This window comes from Chelonoidis abingdonii, chromosome 15 (assembly GCF_003597395.2).
Source record: "Chelonoidis abingdonii isolate Lonesome George chromosome 15, CheloAbing_2.0, whole genome shotgun sequence".
NCBI classification, from domain to species: Eukaryota; Metazoa; Chordata; order Testudines; family Testudinidae; genus Chelonoidis; species Chelonoidis abingdonii.
The window spans coordinates 40,987,114-41,001,856 of record NC_133783.1 but is presented as its reverse complement, the minus strand read 5'-3'; the positions used below and the strand labels follow the sequence as shown (position 1 = coordinate 41,001,856).

Genomic DNA, 14,743 nt, shown 5'->3' with positions numbered 1-14,743 from the left:
ACTGTATTCATCAGCATCCTTCTACATGAACAAAGATAACTGGATCAGGATCCAGTGAGGATCTCCAACAGTAGAAGTGAGTTTACACATATTGACTTGTTTTAAGAAATATGTGAACAAAGTGAGTACAGTTCTTAAGTTATTACTTCCATGTATGTATTTATGCTGAAATATACACACCAGCTGTATTATAAGGAAATATTTTATAAGAGGTTGCTAAATATTTGTATTTTTTAATCTTATTTGATGTCCTGTTTTTTCTTAGTCTATCAGTGGGGCATGGAGGGAATCAACATTTTGATCCAGATGCAAAGGTTGAATTTAAGCAGTCCAAAACTACATCTGCTGTGATTGGAGTAATGCAATATTCACTAATGTATTGTATTTATGGGTCTCTGAATTTACTTATTCAATAATTCACAGTGATATAATGTTACTGATTAAACAAGGGTAAAGGAGAGTAAAGTTCAAGTGTGTACTCAGCTTTCCTCTCCACACACAGGACTTGTAAGAAGATGAGAATTAAAAAGGTACTTGTTGAGAATCATGGGATAAGAGACAGACAGACCTTGCTACTCGACAGTACACCCTGCCAAGCAGTTTTGTAAGGTTTAGTAGCAGACGTTACATGAAGAAGTCCCGTGGTCATAATCTGAGTTAATCATGGGCCAAATTGCAAGTGCTACAGGGGTGAGAAAAATAAGATATGAAAGGGAAAATATGCCAAGAAAAAAGGGGTAAAAAACCATGATATCTTTCCAGCCTACAGTACACTAGTGTGGTAGGAAAATCTTACTGCAGAGAGTGGGGAGGATTCAACAAAATCTAAATTGAACTGGAATCAGAGACAAGGACTTGCTCTTATGCTTACCTTCTTCATCCATTTTCCAAAGCAAGACTTTCCTGCCACTTCTTTGTAGGGTGGAAGGAGATTGAAGGGACTGGGAAAACATTTACAGCATTTATTCCCCTCTCTTGTAGCAATTGCAATTTTGGTATATATTACCTACAGCTCAAAGATGACCATGTAGCTTCTTCATTTAACTGTACGCCACTTCAAATATCTGCATAAATCGCCTGACAGATGTGACATGGTCTGTGTCTTAACCCAAGAGGGAATTGCAGTTAGCTCTGTAATTCTCAGCATTTCTTACCATCCCATGGAATGAAAAGCCTAATGATAACTACTGAATGATGTTTACCTTAGATAAACATAGTTGCTAACGTGTCATAAATTAAGGATCCATATTTTGCTTATGCTCTTGTTTTCATGTAAACTTCCAAAATAAGATGTGCATTCTGGGGAAAACATTAAATTTTACAAATTTCCACAGATTTGAGATGCTGAAATTTAGTATAGTATGCTAGAGTTTTCTGCTCATTTCATTAGATGTGTGTTATACTTTACCTTTATATGTGCACACCATTAGTTAGCATGTAAGAAAGGCCCCAGAACTATGATTGTTACTCAGGCAGAACTCCCACTGACCTCTAGGACATTTAGCCTGAATAAAGACTGATGAACAAAGGTCCAGAGAAAGTTGTTTGCTTGTAAGGATAGAACCCTGTCAACAATCTGAAGGAAACTGTAGTTAAAGCCATATTAAACCAAAGATCAGACACAGCTCCTGTTGAACTGCATTCTGACATGGGTTGGCCTGTTGATATGCACAAGGCTAAAGATGTCCTTGTTACACTATATATCAGATATGGCAAAATTTCTGTAATATTTAACCATATTTTTCCCCTTTCCCTGACTTACGTGATACAGAAACATATAAATATAAAACACATATACACACCCCTTTGCCTATGTTTATCTTCTCATAGCCTCTCACGGAGGAAAGAACTTTTCATCCCAAGGCAGAGCCGCAAGTGAAACTCCAATCTGGTAGCAAACTTTCAGAGAACTGTAGTGTTTAGATATAGCCTGCTAAATGTTCATATCTTTACATCCTTCAGTTTCAGATGAAAAATGTTTACTCCCTTGAGCTGCACTTGCAGCACAGACTCCAGGGAATATTGGAACATCCAGTTGCCATGTTTGTACCCCACCATTTTGAGGTCAGGACGGAAGGGGAATGTTTTAATATTAACATTGAATTTCAAGGTCTGTTACAAATGCTGGACTGTTCTTTACTTAAAATGCTTGAAGGAACCACTCTGTATAACTAGTGGACAGTTAGTACATATATTATGGGTATAGAACTCATTACATCCTGGGAATTAAAAAACAAAAAGCAAATGGTTACTTACCTTACAGTAATGTATAGTGCACTAAGTTAGGAGCAATAAATCATCACAAGTCATTGCCAGGATCTGACCCGAACAGAACCCAGAGACTTCTCATCCAGGCAAAGATTATAGCTCTAGTCGATAAGCCCACTTGCTTGTCACCCAGTTGGTTTTCCTTATCAAATACAGGACAGATTTTTTTGTTTGAATGGCTACAGTTGAGTCTTGAAATTTGTGTGTAGTGTATCCATGATCTTATTTTCTATAGGTTCTTTTGGAAGGAAGTACTCTGCTGAAGTTGTGACTTGTCGTTCACTGGTGGGTAGTTGTCATTATCAGACAGTTGAAAGTTACTGTAATCTTGGTCAGGAGTTTTGAATATGTAATGAGAATTACTTGAACGGTGGATAGTTATATAATTGAATTATATTGCTGTTGACATAAAGTTTTCTACTGAAGCAGTTGTTATTGCCACAGAATGTTTTCTCCACGGGAGAAAAATAGCATTGTTTGTTTTCAAAGTGAAATAATGCCTTGAATTGTATCATTGAAATATGCATAAGAGATGCAATCTCAAGTGAGTTTTGTGGTCCCTCTGCTAAAAGGAACACTAGTAAAAATAAAAATACTATCTCACTGCTGCCCATTATGTATATTATTTATATTACATAACTTTCTAATTTAATCTCTTCATACAATTATATGAATTTAGTGCTTGTAAAAGACATCAAAGTGACAGTCCTGGTGATCCCTATCCACAGCACTGAAGTTTTCTGTCCACAGAACTAGTTCAGCACAAACAATGAAACAGAACATCCTCACTTGCCCGGCCAATATATCTCAACCCTGACCTGCAGGGCCGACATCTGTGAGTGAGTGAATTCAGTCTTCATGCCCTTTCACTTTGTGATGCCTCTTTTGAAACTTCTCAAGGATGCCAATGAGAGTCAATTGTGGTTATGGTTTTTCACAGTACTGCTGGAAAAAAACTGTTTTCAGAGCTGTGCATTCATAGACTTTAACAAAAAATAAAGTCTTAACAAAGGGTGATATTTGCATGGTTGACACAAGAGCCAATCACAATACCAGTCCTTGTGAGCAGAATCTTTTGACTTCTTATCCTCCCAGCAAGTAGATATCCTGAGAGAGGGTGAAAATAGATATGATGATGATCCCACTCATCTGGACCCACCCTTTCCTGTAGAGCAGTCTGTCTAATCCTAATGTCAAAACTGGGACATGGGTGTTCTGACCTAGTGGTCAGAGCAGGGGGCAGGAGGCAGGCAGGGGCAGGATACCAAAACCAGGCAGTGGGAGCAAGTAGCTCAAGGGAAGCAGCCCTAAGCAGGGTAAACTCAGTTGAATAGACAACTTCCTCTTCCTGTGCTTGGTTTAACTAGAGTCAGGGAACCAATCAGGTCCCCCCTTAGTTCCACTAATCAGATTGCAGGACTGGAGTCCTCTGGCCTAGTTGAGCTTCTAGTTCTGGCAACTGTTGGCAAGACAGAACTTACTGGTTTCTAAAACCCTGTGGACCAAGTTTGATACCTGTGGTTCCTGGTACCTAATGGATGTCATAGAACATGCACCTCCTGTGGATGGCAAACACTCCCAGAGACAATTTTTCCAACTGATGCATAATCTCTCCCTTGTGACCGAGACGAATCAGGTTCGACTAAGTGTTTACTCTGGTGAGGAACGACTAGATACAACCAAGTAAAGTTCAAAACCAAACAGCTGTTCATTAACTGAACAAGCAACAAGGATAAACTGCAACTTCGATCAAAAACGGGCAATTCAACAACTACAGATACTATCAGAATAAAAACATACACAACTTGGTACCAAGCAATAAGAACAACAACAAGGAAAATGACCGGACTGAACTAGCAGCAAGAGTAAATTACAATTCAAATTGAACAAGGCAGTTTATCGATCAAGAATACTATTAACAATTATATACAAAACTTTATACACAACTCTATACAAAATTTTATACTAAGCAGGGAAGGAAAAACAGAGGAGGGTAACTGGGCAAAATGGATTATATACAAAAATCAAAATATTCTTACCACACTCCAGATGCAGCTGACCAGCAGTACAGACACCAAGTACGTGGCAAATTGGTGGAAATAATCCAAAAAGCAAAACAAAATTACACGACACGAGCCGACAAAAACGGAGAAGACTGTGGCTGAAGGAGTGATCAGGCCCATCAGCTAACACGCGGGCACTTCTAACAGTTTTTGGCGCGAGACACAGTTTTATTTGAAGACTCTTACTCGTGTCAGCATCTGATTGGTCCCTAGCTCCTTCGCCTTCCAGCTTCTGAGCTGGTGCCCTCTACGTAAACAGGATCTGCACCCGGCACACTACTTTTTTTGCACACGACACCCTACTCTTTTGCACATGGCACTAATTTGACCAACAATTGACCAAACGGAAGGTTCGAGAATAGGCACACGGCACATTTGTAGCACACAGCCCTACAGTAGCAAGCGGCACACAAGTGACACACGACCCACTAGTAGCACACGGCCCTATACTCAGGACCGGCGCTAGGGGTTTTAGCGCCCTGGGCACATGGCAATTTTGCCATCCTGCGGCTCCGGTGGAGCTGCCGCAGTCGTGCCTGCGGAGGGTCCGCTGGTCCACGGCTCCTGCAGTGGTGCCTGCGGGAGGTCCACTGGAGCCACGGGAGCAGCGGACCGTCCGCAGACATGACTGCGGCAGCTCCACCGGAGCCACCTGCCGCCCCCTCCAGCAAAATGCTGCCCACCAATAATCCTGGTGCCCTAGGTGATTGCCTAGGCCACCTAAATGGAAGCGCCGGCCCTGTCTATACTGACCTTGTGCTGACCCTGTACAGACCAACGATTAGCCATACAGATGCCATGTTTGAGCATGGATTTAGGGTTGCAACACCTTGCTCTCCTAGGGATAGTGCACCTCTGCTACACAGTTTTGTGTATAAATCAAACAGGCCATACCTGTTTTTAAATATTGGCTATATATAATCTATCTAATTTATCTATCTAGGTTTTAATATTGGACCCATCATACTGGTATCTGAACATCTCAGTGCTGAAGCACCCCTGGGTACAGCTTAATGGGACAAAATCGGAGGGACCGGACAATCTCCACCCGAGGATATTAAAGGAACTGGCGCGTGAAATTGCGAGCCCGTTAGTGAGAATTTTTAAACAATCGGTAAACTCGGGGGTTGTGCCGTATGACTGGAGAATTGCTAACGTAGTTCCTATTTTTAAGAAAGGGAATAAAAGTGATCCGGGTAATTATAGGCCTGTTAGCTTGACGTCTGTCGTGTGTAAGGTCTTGGAAAAAATTTTAAGGGAGAAAGTAGTTAAGGACATTGAGGTCAATGGTAATTGGGAACGAGTTGCAACATGGATTTATAAAGGTAGATCGTGCCAAACCAACCTGATCTCCTTCTTTGAGAAGGTGACGGATTACTTAGACAAAGGAAATGCGGTAGATCTATTTTTTACTCGATTTCAGTAAGGCGTTTGACACGGTTCCGCATGGGGAACTGTTAGTTAAATTGGAAAAGATGGGGATGAATGTGAAAGTTGTAAGGTGGATAAGGAACTGGTTAAAGGGGAGACTGCAGCGGGTCGTACTCAAGGGTGAACTGTCAGGCTGGAAGGAGGTTACTAGCGGAGTCCCTCAAGGATCGGTTTTGGGACCGATCTTATTTAACCTATTTATTACTGACCTTGCACAAAGAGCGGGAATGTGTTAATAAGTTTGCTGATGACACGAAGCTGGGGGGTATTGCTAACACGGAGAGAGGACCGGGATACTATTCAGGAAGATCTGGACCACCTTGTACACTGGAGTAATAGTAATAGGATGAAATATAATAGCGAAAAGTGCAAGGTCATGCACTTAGGGATTAATAATAAGAATTTTAGATATACGTTGGGGACGCATCAGTTGGAAACGACGGAGGAGGAGAAGGACCTTGGGAGTATTGGTTGATAGCAGGATGACTATGAGCCGCCAATGTGATATGGCTGTTAAAAAAGCAAATGCGGTGTTAGGATGCATCCGGCGAGGTATTTCCAGCAAGGAGAAGGAGGTGTTAGTGCCGTTATATACGGCGCTGGTGAGACCCCACCTGGAATATTGTGTGCAGTTCTGGTGTCCCATGTTTAAGAAGGATGAAATTCAAACTGGAACAGGTTCAGAGACGGGCTACTAGGATGATCGAGGAATGGAAAATCAGCCTTATGAAAGGAGACTCAAAGAGCTTGGCTTGTTCAGCCTGGCCAAAAGAAGGCTCCGGGGGATATGCTTGCTCTATATAAATATATCAGGGGATTAACGTTAGGGAGGGAGAGGAATTATTTAAGTTTAGTACTAATGTAGGCACGAGGACGAATGGGTACAAACTGGATATTAGGAAGTTTAGACTTGAAATTAGACGAAGGTTTCTAACCATTAGGGGAGTGAAGTTCTGGAACGGCCTTCCGATGGAAGTAGTGGGGCAAAAGACTTATCGGGCTTAAGACTAAGCTTGATAAGTATATGGAGGGGATGTTATGATGGGATAGTTTAATTTGGGCAATTGATTTTGGATTATCGGCAGATAAGTCTGCTCGATGGTCTGTGAGGGGATGTTGGATGGGATGGGAACTGAGTTACTGCAGAGAATTCTTTCTTGGGTGCTGGCTGGTGAGTCTTGCCCACATGCTCAGGGTTTAGCTGATCGCCATATTTGGGTCGGGAAGGGAATTTTCCTCCAGGGCGATTGGCAGAGGCCCTGGAGGTTTTTCGCCTTCCTCTGCAGCGTGGGGCATGGGTCGCTTGCTGGTGATTCCCTGCAGCTTGAGGTCTTCAAATCTCAATTTTGACGATTTCAATAACTCAGTCATGGGTTCGGTTTGTTGTTATAAATGTGTATGGGTAGGGTTTGTGGCCTGCCTTGTGCAGGAGGTCAGACTAGATGATCATATTGATCCCTTCTGACCTATGAGTCTATGAGTCTATGTTCTCCCTGCTATTTTTAGCAAGCTAGCTAGGTTAAAACTAGTGCAGGCATGTCTCCACAAGCTCAAATCACAACCCCAGTTGTAGTGTAGATATACCTTTAGACCCATACGTCAGAAACAGAATTTATATATTTTAACTGAAGAATCTCCTTTCCTGCTATTGATATATTAGCCAGAAAATGTCAGCCTCACTCTGAGGTCCAAGGTTGATTTTGCAGTAATAGCAGTAAGAAAAAAATAAACTTACTCATTTTACAAGTAAAACTAATAGGGAAGTAATTGAGGGATGATAAAAATGGAACCTTACTATGGTTTGAGTGTTTTAGAGTCAATGTTCACTTTTAAAATATTTTTTAAAATACATATCTCACTATAAAATTAATTATGGATTGTATAAATTTAATAGGACATCTCCAAAATGAAAATTACCAATTTATTTTTACATTTTATGTTTGATCTTTATGAACCACTTTAGTCTTTTCTTTGGTTCTGCCACTTATGAGGTCATAAAGGTCATAGCTAACTTGTAAAAATAAATCTAATATTTTGAGTAAGGCAAGGTCACATTCCACATTCTGTATCTACTGTAATAGATGTATATATCATGCAAGCAGACACAGACTGCTCAGTCTCCACAACTGATGTGGTAGATGTAGGAATTTGTCTATGTTTACATTTGGAAACACATTAAAAATAGACTTGAATAAGTTATCTGGTTCCCAACAATGAGTTTTTGGTAAATAGTCTGCCTGTCCTGTCCCGTCCAGCCTCACTCTTGGTCCATGGGATAAGGAGGAGGAGTTAGGCCTCTTACCTTTTGAACTTACCCAGAATTTTAAGACATATAGAGGGAGAGAAGAAATTACTGGAATTCTTAACAGAGTGTCCACCATTCTCTCTGCTCTTCTTATATCAGGTTGCCTGCAGCATCTGGATCTCTGTGGTAGTTATTAAGCCTAGATCAAAGGTTCTCAAACTTCATTGCACCGCAATCCGCTTCTGACAAGAAAAATTACTACACGACCCCAGGAGGAGGGACCAAAGCCTGAGCCCACCGGAGCCCCGCTGCGCTGGGTGGAGGGGCGGGAGGGGCAAAGCTTGAGCTACATCATCCTGAGCTGGGGGGCCAAAGCCCAAAGGCATGAGCCCCATGCAGGAGGCCTGTAATCTGAGCCGTACCACCCAGGGCTGAAGCCCTCAGGCTTCAGCTTTGATCCCAGGCAGTGGGGCCCCAGCAAGTCTAAACCAGCCCTGGTGACCCCATTAAAATGGGTTGCGATCCCCTTTGGGGTCCCAGCCCACAATTTGAGAACCACTGGCCTAGATGCTTTGGTAGTAGTTCGTAGTTGCATTTTATAATGCTTCCAGCCTTTAATTAAATTATTATGTGGCACACCTAACCATAAAATGAACATATGTTTTCAGTTTGTGTTTATCCTGCATTAAAGTAACTTGTTCATACGGGGAAATGTATTCTCTCAGGCACCGTATGACTAGAAAGTGGCATAGCACCTGTACCATTTGGGCATTAACAATAAGTTAGTTAAAAACCCCTTTTTTCAGATATTTATAACTTCACTTCATACTCAATCTTGGCATACAACAGGGATTCTCAACCTGGGGGTTGGGACCCCCCGGGGGGTCACAAGGTTAATACATGGAGGGGTCGCGAGCTATCAGCCTCCACCCCAAATCCCGCTTTGCCTCCAGCATTTACAATGGTATTATATATGTAAAAAAGTGTTTTTAATTTATAAGGGGGATTGCACACAGAGGCTTGCTATGTGAAAGGGGTCACCAGTACAAAAGTTTGAAAACCCCTGGCATACAAGCTTTCAGCCTGGGAGTGCATTTTTGGACTTTTTTTCAACATAATTGCTTGGGCTGATGTTAAGTTATGAATGCGAAGGTTTTAGGATTTTTGTTTGGTTAGTTGGTTGCTTTTTGGTATTTGCTCAAATGTAACTTAGATTTCTTATAAAATTTGGGAAGCGATTAGCACGTAATGGAATCTAATTCCTGTTGTTTTTTATTCTGAAAAGTACAAAGCAATAAGAAATACTTGGAAAAGTTACTGTTGTGTGTGTTTAAAAAGTATTGTGGCAGGGAGGGTTGGTTTTGTTGTTGTCAGGGTGTTTTTTAGTGTGGGGCAGTTATAGCTCTCATGTCTTTTCAAGAAATAATATTGGGCTATATTTTCTGAATAATGTGTTGCAGTAAATTATGTGTAAGTCCAAGCCAGACATCTTCACCATATAGGGCTGAGAGAAGTAGGGGGTTCAGACCATTCCATGAAATAGAGCTGCTCATGGGGGTAGGGAATGACTGGAACCAAAATCAAGGCTTTCAGCTTCTGTTTATGCACAGGTGCATAATTTCGTATGTTTTCTATTCCTGCCTTGTCTCCCTTTGCCTAGCATGACAGTGGCCAAAGGGTCCAGATTCATAGTTATTATTAACTCTGTTGACCATCCTATTGTGGTCACTGAATAGCCACAACCACTGCAATTAGGTATCCAAATAAGAATTCCCAGGGCTAAACTGTATTGGCCATCTCAAACAAAACACTGCAACCAACTTCCTCCTGTTGGCCAAGATCTGCAATGAGACATCTCTTGACCTGCTTCAGAATGGCCAGTTGTTGTATAGGGGAAAGCATAGATTACCCAGGTCTGTGGCTTAGCACACCTTAAGCCCTTTGTCCGACATGAACTTCTAACATGCATCTTTCATTGAAATACCTTTAGCCCTGCAGCCTGGACTTTATTATACTGTTCTCTTAAAATCAGTGCAAGGAAAAACCAGCAGGGACTGTATATTGCTATCTGTGCCTGTTATTGTGGGAGGAGTAAGTTTTATTGAAAGATTTCAAGTTTTGAATGAATCCCTTATTTATAGTCTTCAGATATGATCAATGCAGCTATTAGAAAAGCTTGTTTCTAGCAGGTTCAATTGGACGAGAAAGCCATCACCAATCAAAAAGCCTGCAGTGTCTCTTGGGTCTACAATTCTTTACCTGTATGGTTATAAGATACCTGATAGCCACAGTTCTGGAACCTTCATCTCAGCATATCACCCCTTGCACAATGTAGTGTGCATTTAGGGATAAAATTTGAGAAGCTGCTTACCAATTAACAGAATATACCTTTGAACAAAGTCAGGTGCTCTATTGTTAGCAACAACATTGTCTGGAAAGAGGGCAGCAGAGAGTCTACTATAGTGAATGGAATATATTTCTTAAAAAACATATACAATATGTACACCATAATAGTGGCAGGGGTGGAGAACAGAAAACATTTACTAGCTGTTTTGGATGATGTAGTATACCTCAATCATGGCTCTGCTTCGATCCACAGCTCAAAAATTATGCAGTCGTCCTAACCTCAAGAAAATATAAAGAATTTTCATGTGTGTTTAGAGAGAGAGAGAGGGAATGTGTGTTAATTTTTATGTGCAAATTTTACTACACTTTATAATGGCATTTAATAGCATAAAATGTTGGCACCTGTATTGAAAATTGGTGAAGGTTCAGCCATCTAATTTTGAGCAGGTTATGCATACAGGCACTAACACTTGTAGACAGTTTAATAACAGTATTTGGCACTGTCTCTTCGAGCTGCTTAAACTAATTAATGCATTTGCTCCCTACAGGGCAAAATTGAGTTTTCAGATACATTTATAAACTGATGTGCATGATTGCTAAATATTTCATTATTTTGAGCCATAATGTCTAACGTTTTGTGACAGTAAAGATACAGTATATACTGTTTCATTTGGAAAATGTACAGTGAATCAGAAAATATGTATCTGTATGTAAGGACAGAGATAATAATTGTTTTATCATACAATATTTTTAGAATCTTAAAAGGTACTCAATAATTTGGCCATCACGCTACAAAGAACCATTATTGCTTTGCTCTCAAATGATGATTTTGGAACCATTCCATTGTTTCCTGTAACTATTCCATGCTCCAGTTAAGTTTGCACAGACTTCTCATTTTATTCCTACAGGTTTTGTAAAGTTCCAGGTCCACCTACCCTGCTGGCCTAACCCGCCTCCTATTTCTCTGCCAGAAAGGGTGGGAGTGGGGACAGGGGAAGTTTGGAGTGAGTCCCTGGCAATGTGGATTTACTTTATTTCATTGATTTTAAAAAATGACATCAGGCAATAATTCCCTGAAATCCCTGAGTGCTCAAGGTTAACACTAATCTTGCTGGCTTAAAAAGAGGTTAAAAAAATAATAAGTAACAATTTGATTTGAAATAAACCTTTCTAAAGAAATCACAGTAAACAAAATCTGTTTGCCTAAGGAAACCCTCCTAGCAATCAGCTAGTAACACAACTGCATGTGCTAATGAACCCAAAGCTGTTAATGTGGTTTCTTCAGTTAAATTGATTCATGAATTTTGAAGAGAACATTATCTAATGAATTTTCTTTGAATAGAAAGCAATTAAAAGGACAAATCAGTCTGATTAACCCCAAAGTCACCCTACTGCCACAAATGGTGTACAGTTTGAAATTATATCATAAAAACTAGAGCAGATTTGCTATCTCTTTGCCCTCTACTAATCCATGTAAATTAATGAACAACAAAGTTAATTTCTTTGATGACCCTTTTCTAGTATCACCTGGATTATGCTGATGTTTAATTTGCTTAATGTTATAATAAAGACTAAACAGATTTTTTCAATGAAGTGATTATCATTCCCTTCAGTTAAGAAGTGATTTTTATTATTTAACACACAAATAATGGTGTACGGGTTTCCTTTAAGAACAAAATCACATTTCACTAGGTTTGCATATAACACAGTCAGTGGCACTCAGTACCAGAATAAGAAGAAAATGTTTTTAATCAGTTTGTTTCATTGCCGAAGGATGAGACTGGTGTTTTCATCATTGTTTGCTTCTTATTTTTTTATTACAGTTTGTTACCCACAGTAGAGATGTTTTGTAGTTTTCATCACAGCTTCTTCAAGTGTCTTGGAAAAACAATAGCTGTTAAAACAAACTAAATCTGAAACTAGCTATTGGTTTTCTTACTGTAAAATACTCCGTGGGTGAAAAGTTAAAACTGTGCGAACGGAGGGGGAAAATGTTCTAATGCATTCATTTATGTTCTAATGCATTCATTTATGCAATATTGCAACAGGATGAAAACTAAAAGCAATTTGATGATTGTAAATTAAAACTAAAATAATGGAAGTTATTTTATTTGTCATCTCTTTAGCATTAAGGATGTACTGTATATTGAAGGTCACAGACAGTCCTTACATTTTATAATGTCTAGAATTCTGAATAATAGCTTGGGGGTCTCTACTATAAAATGCAGTCACCCAGGATAATACCAAGTCCACTGGCTCTAGGGCTTCTTTTCCAGTGTGTCCCAGCTGAAGTTTGAAATTAACTAGCGATACAAGAGCTTTGTAAAATAGGTAGAGTCAGTTATTTCTCCCCTCTTTAATTTGACTCTGTGCTAATTTATATTCGGCCAATTTAATGGAAAACCATATTATATGAGTTAACAGGATAATTGTACTTGAAGCAAATTAAAAATATAGAAAAATCAAAGCCTTAAATCCCTTTTTTATAGTGATCAATTATTTGAAGCACTCTAATAATCATATATTTAAATACAGTAATATAGAACACAATAACAGGACTGAATATCTGGACTGTTTTAATTTAAAATAGAAAAGTTGCTGTTCATGCCATAGTTTGTGTAAGAGTTCTTAATGATTTTTATCTTGTCTATTTAAGGCATCCTTATGAATAGTGTATTGCTGCTGCTTTTTTCAGATTCATTCACCAGACAAGTGTTATGGACCCTGTTGAGAGATGTGAAATTTGGAGAGGCAGTTTCTTACAAGCAATTAGCAGACCTGGCAGGCAACAGCAAAGCAGCAAGAGCAGTGGGAGGAGCAATGAGAAGCAATCCTGTAAGTTCATGTCAACTTTCAAATAAAGTTGATGGAAGATGGTGGGTTTAGACGGAAAGCTTTGTGGGCTAAATGTCATTAGATTAAATTTATCTGCTATGAAAACTACTCTACCATGAGTAATAAGGTCAGTAAGTGTTTTTAATCAGCATTAATGCATAAACCGGTTTAATATGATTTATTCCCCATCATTTATGGTGTTAGTAGGTTTGAAAAGAAGCATTGCACTTGTTTTAATTTAATTTGTCAACCTATAGACATTTTGTTATTCTTAAACTTTTTTTATACTCTTGGGAATGGGGAATCCTTTGTCACTTAACAGTGACACTTTCTCAAAGGATGTGAATGGCTTTTAACTGAGTTATAAACTAGTTCATCCCTCTGGGCCTGAAAATAGTTCTGGCAATGTGAGAGGAGCAAATAGATTCTTCATTCATAAAGGCACAAGTAGGACTCAGATTCCCAGCAGCTCAGGTTCTGGGTTGTCTGAGCTAGCCAGGTTCTCTCCCCACTTCAGAGGCTGAGCCAGAACTTCAACTGGTGTAAATGACATACCTCCATTAAACTCAGTGGAGTTATCAAATGTACATGAGTTGAGGGTCTGGACCTCTGGTTTTGTAAAGCCATTGGTGAGCCCTCTAACAGTTGCCTCAGATACTTTCAGCATACCAAATTGGCTCAGGTTTGGCTGGGATCCATTAGTGTGACGTATAGGGTGATATATTAAATGAGGTTATGTAAGTCCTGGCACATGGGTTAGGTCATTAGAAATCAGCATGTGGATGAAAAAGGAAGAGGGAGTTTGCCTTCTCAACTCCACTGTATTTGGTCTTTGGGATATTTGTCCCTTCCCTGAGATTAGACCAATAGATTCTGGATGTGTATCTCAGTATGACATTGGTTGAAACTTTGGTGCACCAGCTGATGCCAGGACTGCAGGCCATAGTGAGCCCTTAGTATCATCTATGGAATCCACACTCTTTGGGCTAATAGGACAACATTGGTTTCACCATTCATTGTTACACAAGTACAGAAAAGGGAAGGCCAGGAACAGATGCCCCGGCTACCTGCTTACAAAGACATTTTATTTATTAACATTCTATTAATAACATTATGTCTTTTTGAGCCATTCTTGAGTATGTTTCTCCTCATTACCAAATGCCCTCAGAATGTGTATCTTTCCATACTTTTCTCTGTCTTTATTTCTCTGGCATCATATCTGCTGTATCTTTGACCTTCCATGTTATTTTTATATTCAGTTTCCTCAAGTTTTTCTTTAATAAGGTACATAAGAGACTACAACATGTGGTAGGAAAGTGAATACAAAAATTTGTATTCACAAGTGGAGGTGACTTTACATACACAAATCATAAAGTTTTGCTTTTCACAGTGCCACATACACTGTGCATATTTATCCTGATTTATAAAGGAAATCTAGCATAACTGACCCACATACTGGGACTTGTAGTTCTAAGAACAGCATGCAGATTGAAATAGAAAATAACAGAGACATGTCAAAAAGAAAATCCTTTTGGAATACAATAAAATTATACAT

The 14,743-nt window shown here is 39.6% G+C and overlaps 1 protein-coding gene across 3 annotated transcripts in view; it reads left to right on the top strand.

Annotated features, from left to right (window-relative positions):
• The window catches only part of MGMT (O-6-methylguanine-DNA methyltransferase), a 321,839-nt gene that overhangs the window by 297,482 nt on the left and 9,614 nt on the right, over positions 1–14,743 (top strand). For all 3 annotated transcript variants that reach the window (XM_032786941.2, XM_032786952.2, XM_032786931.2), the window contains exon 5: positions 13,049–13,188. In XM_032786941.2, the coding sequence (XP_032642832.1) occupies positions 13,049–13,188 (140 nt within the window). The remainder of the gene's footprint in view (positions 1–13,048; positions 13,189–14,743) is intronic.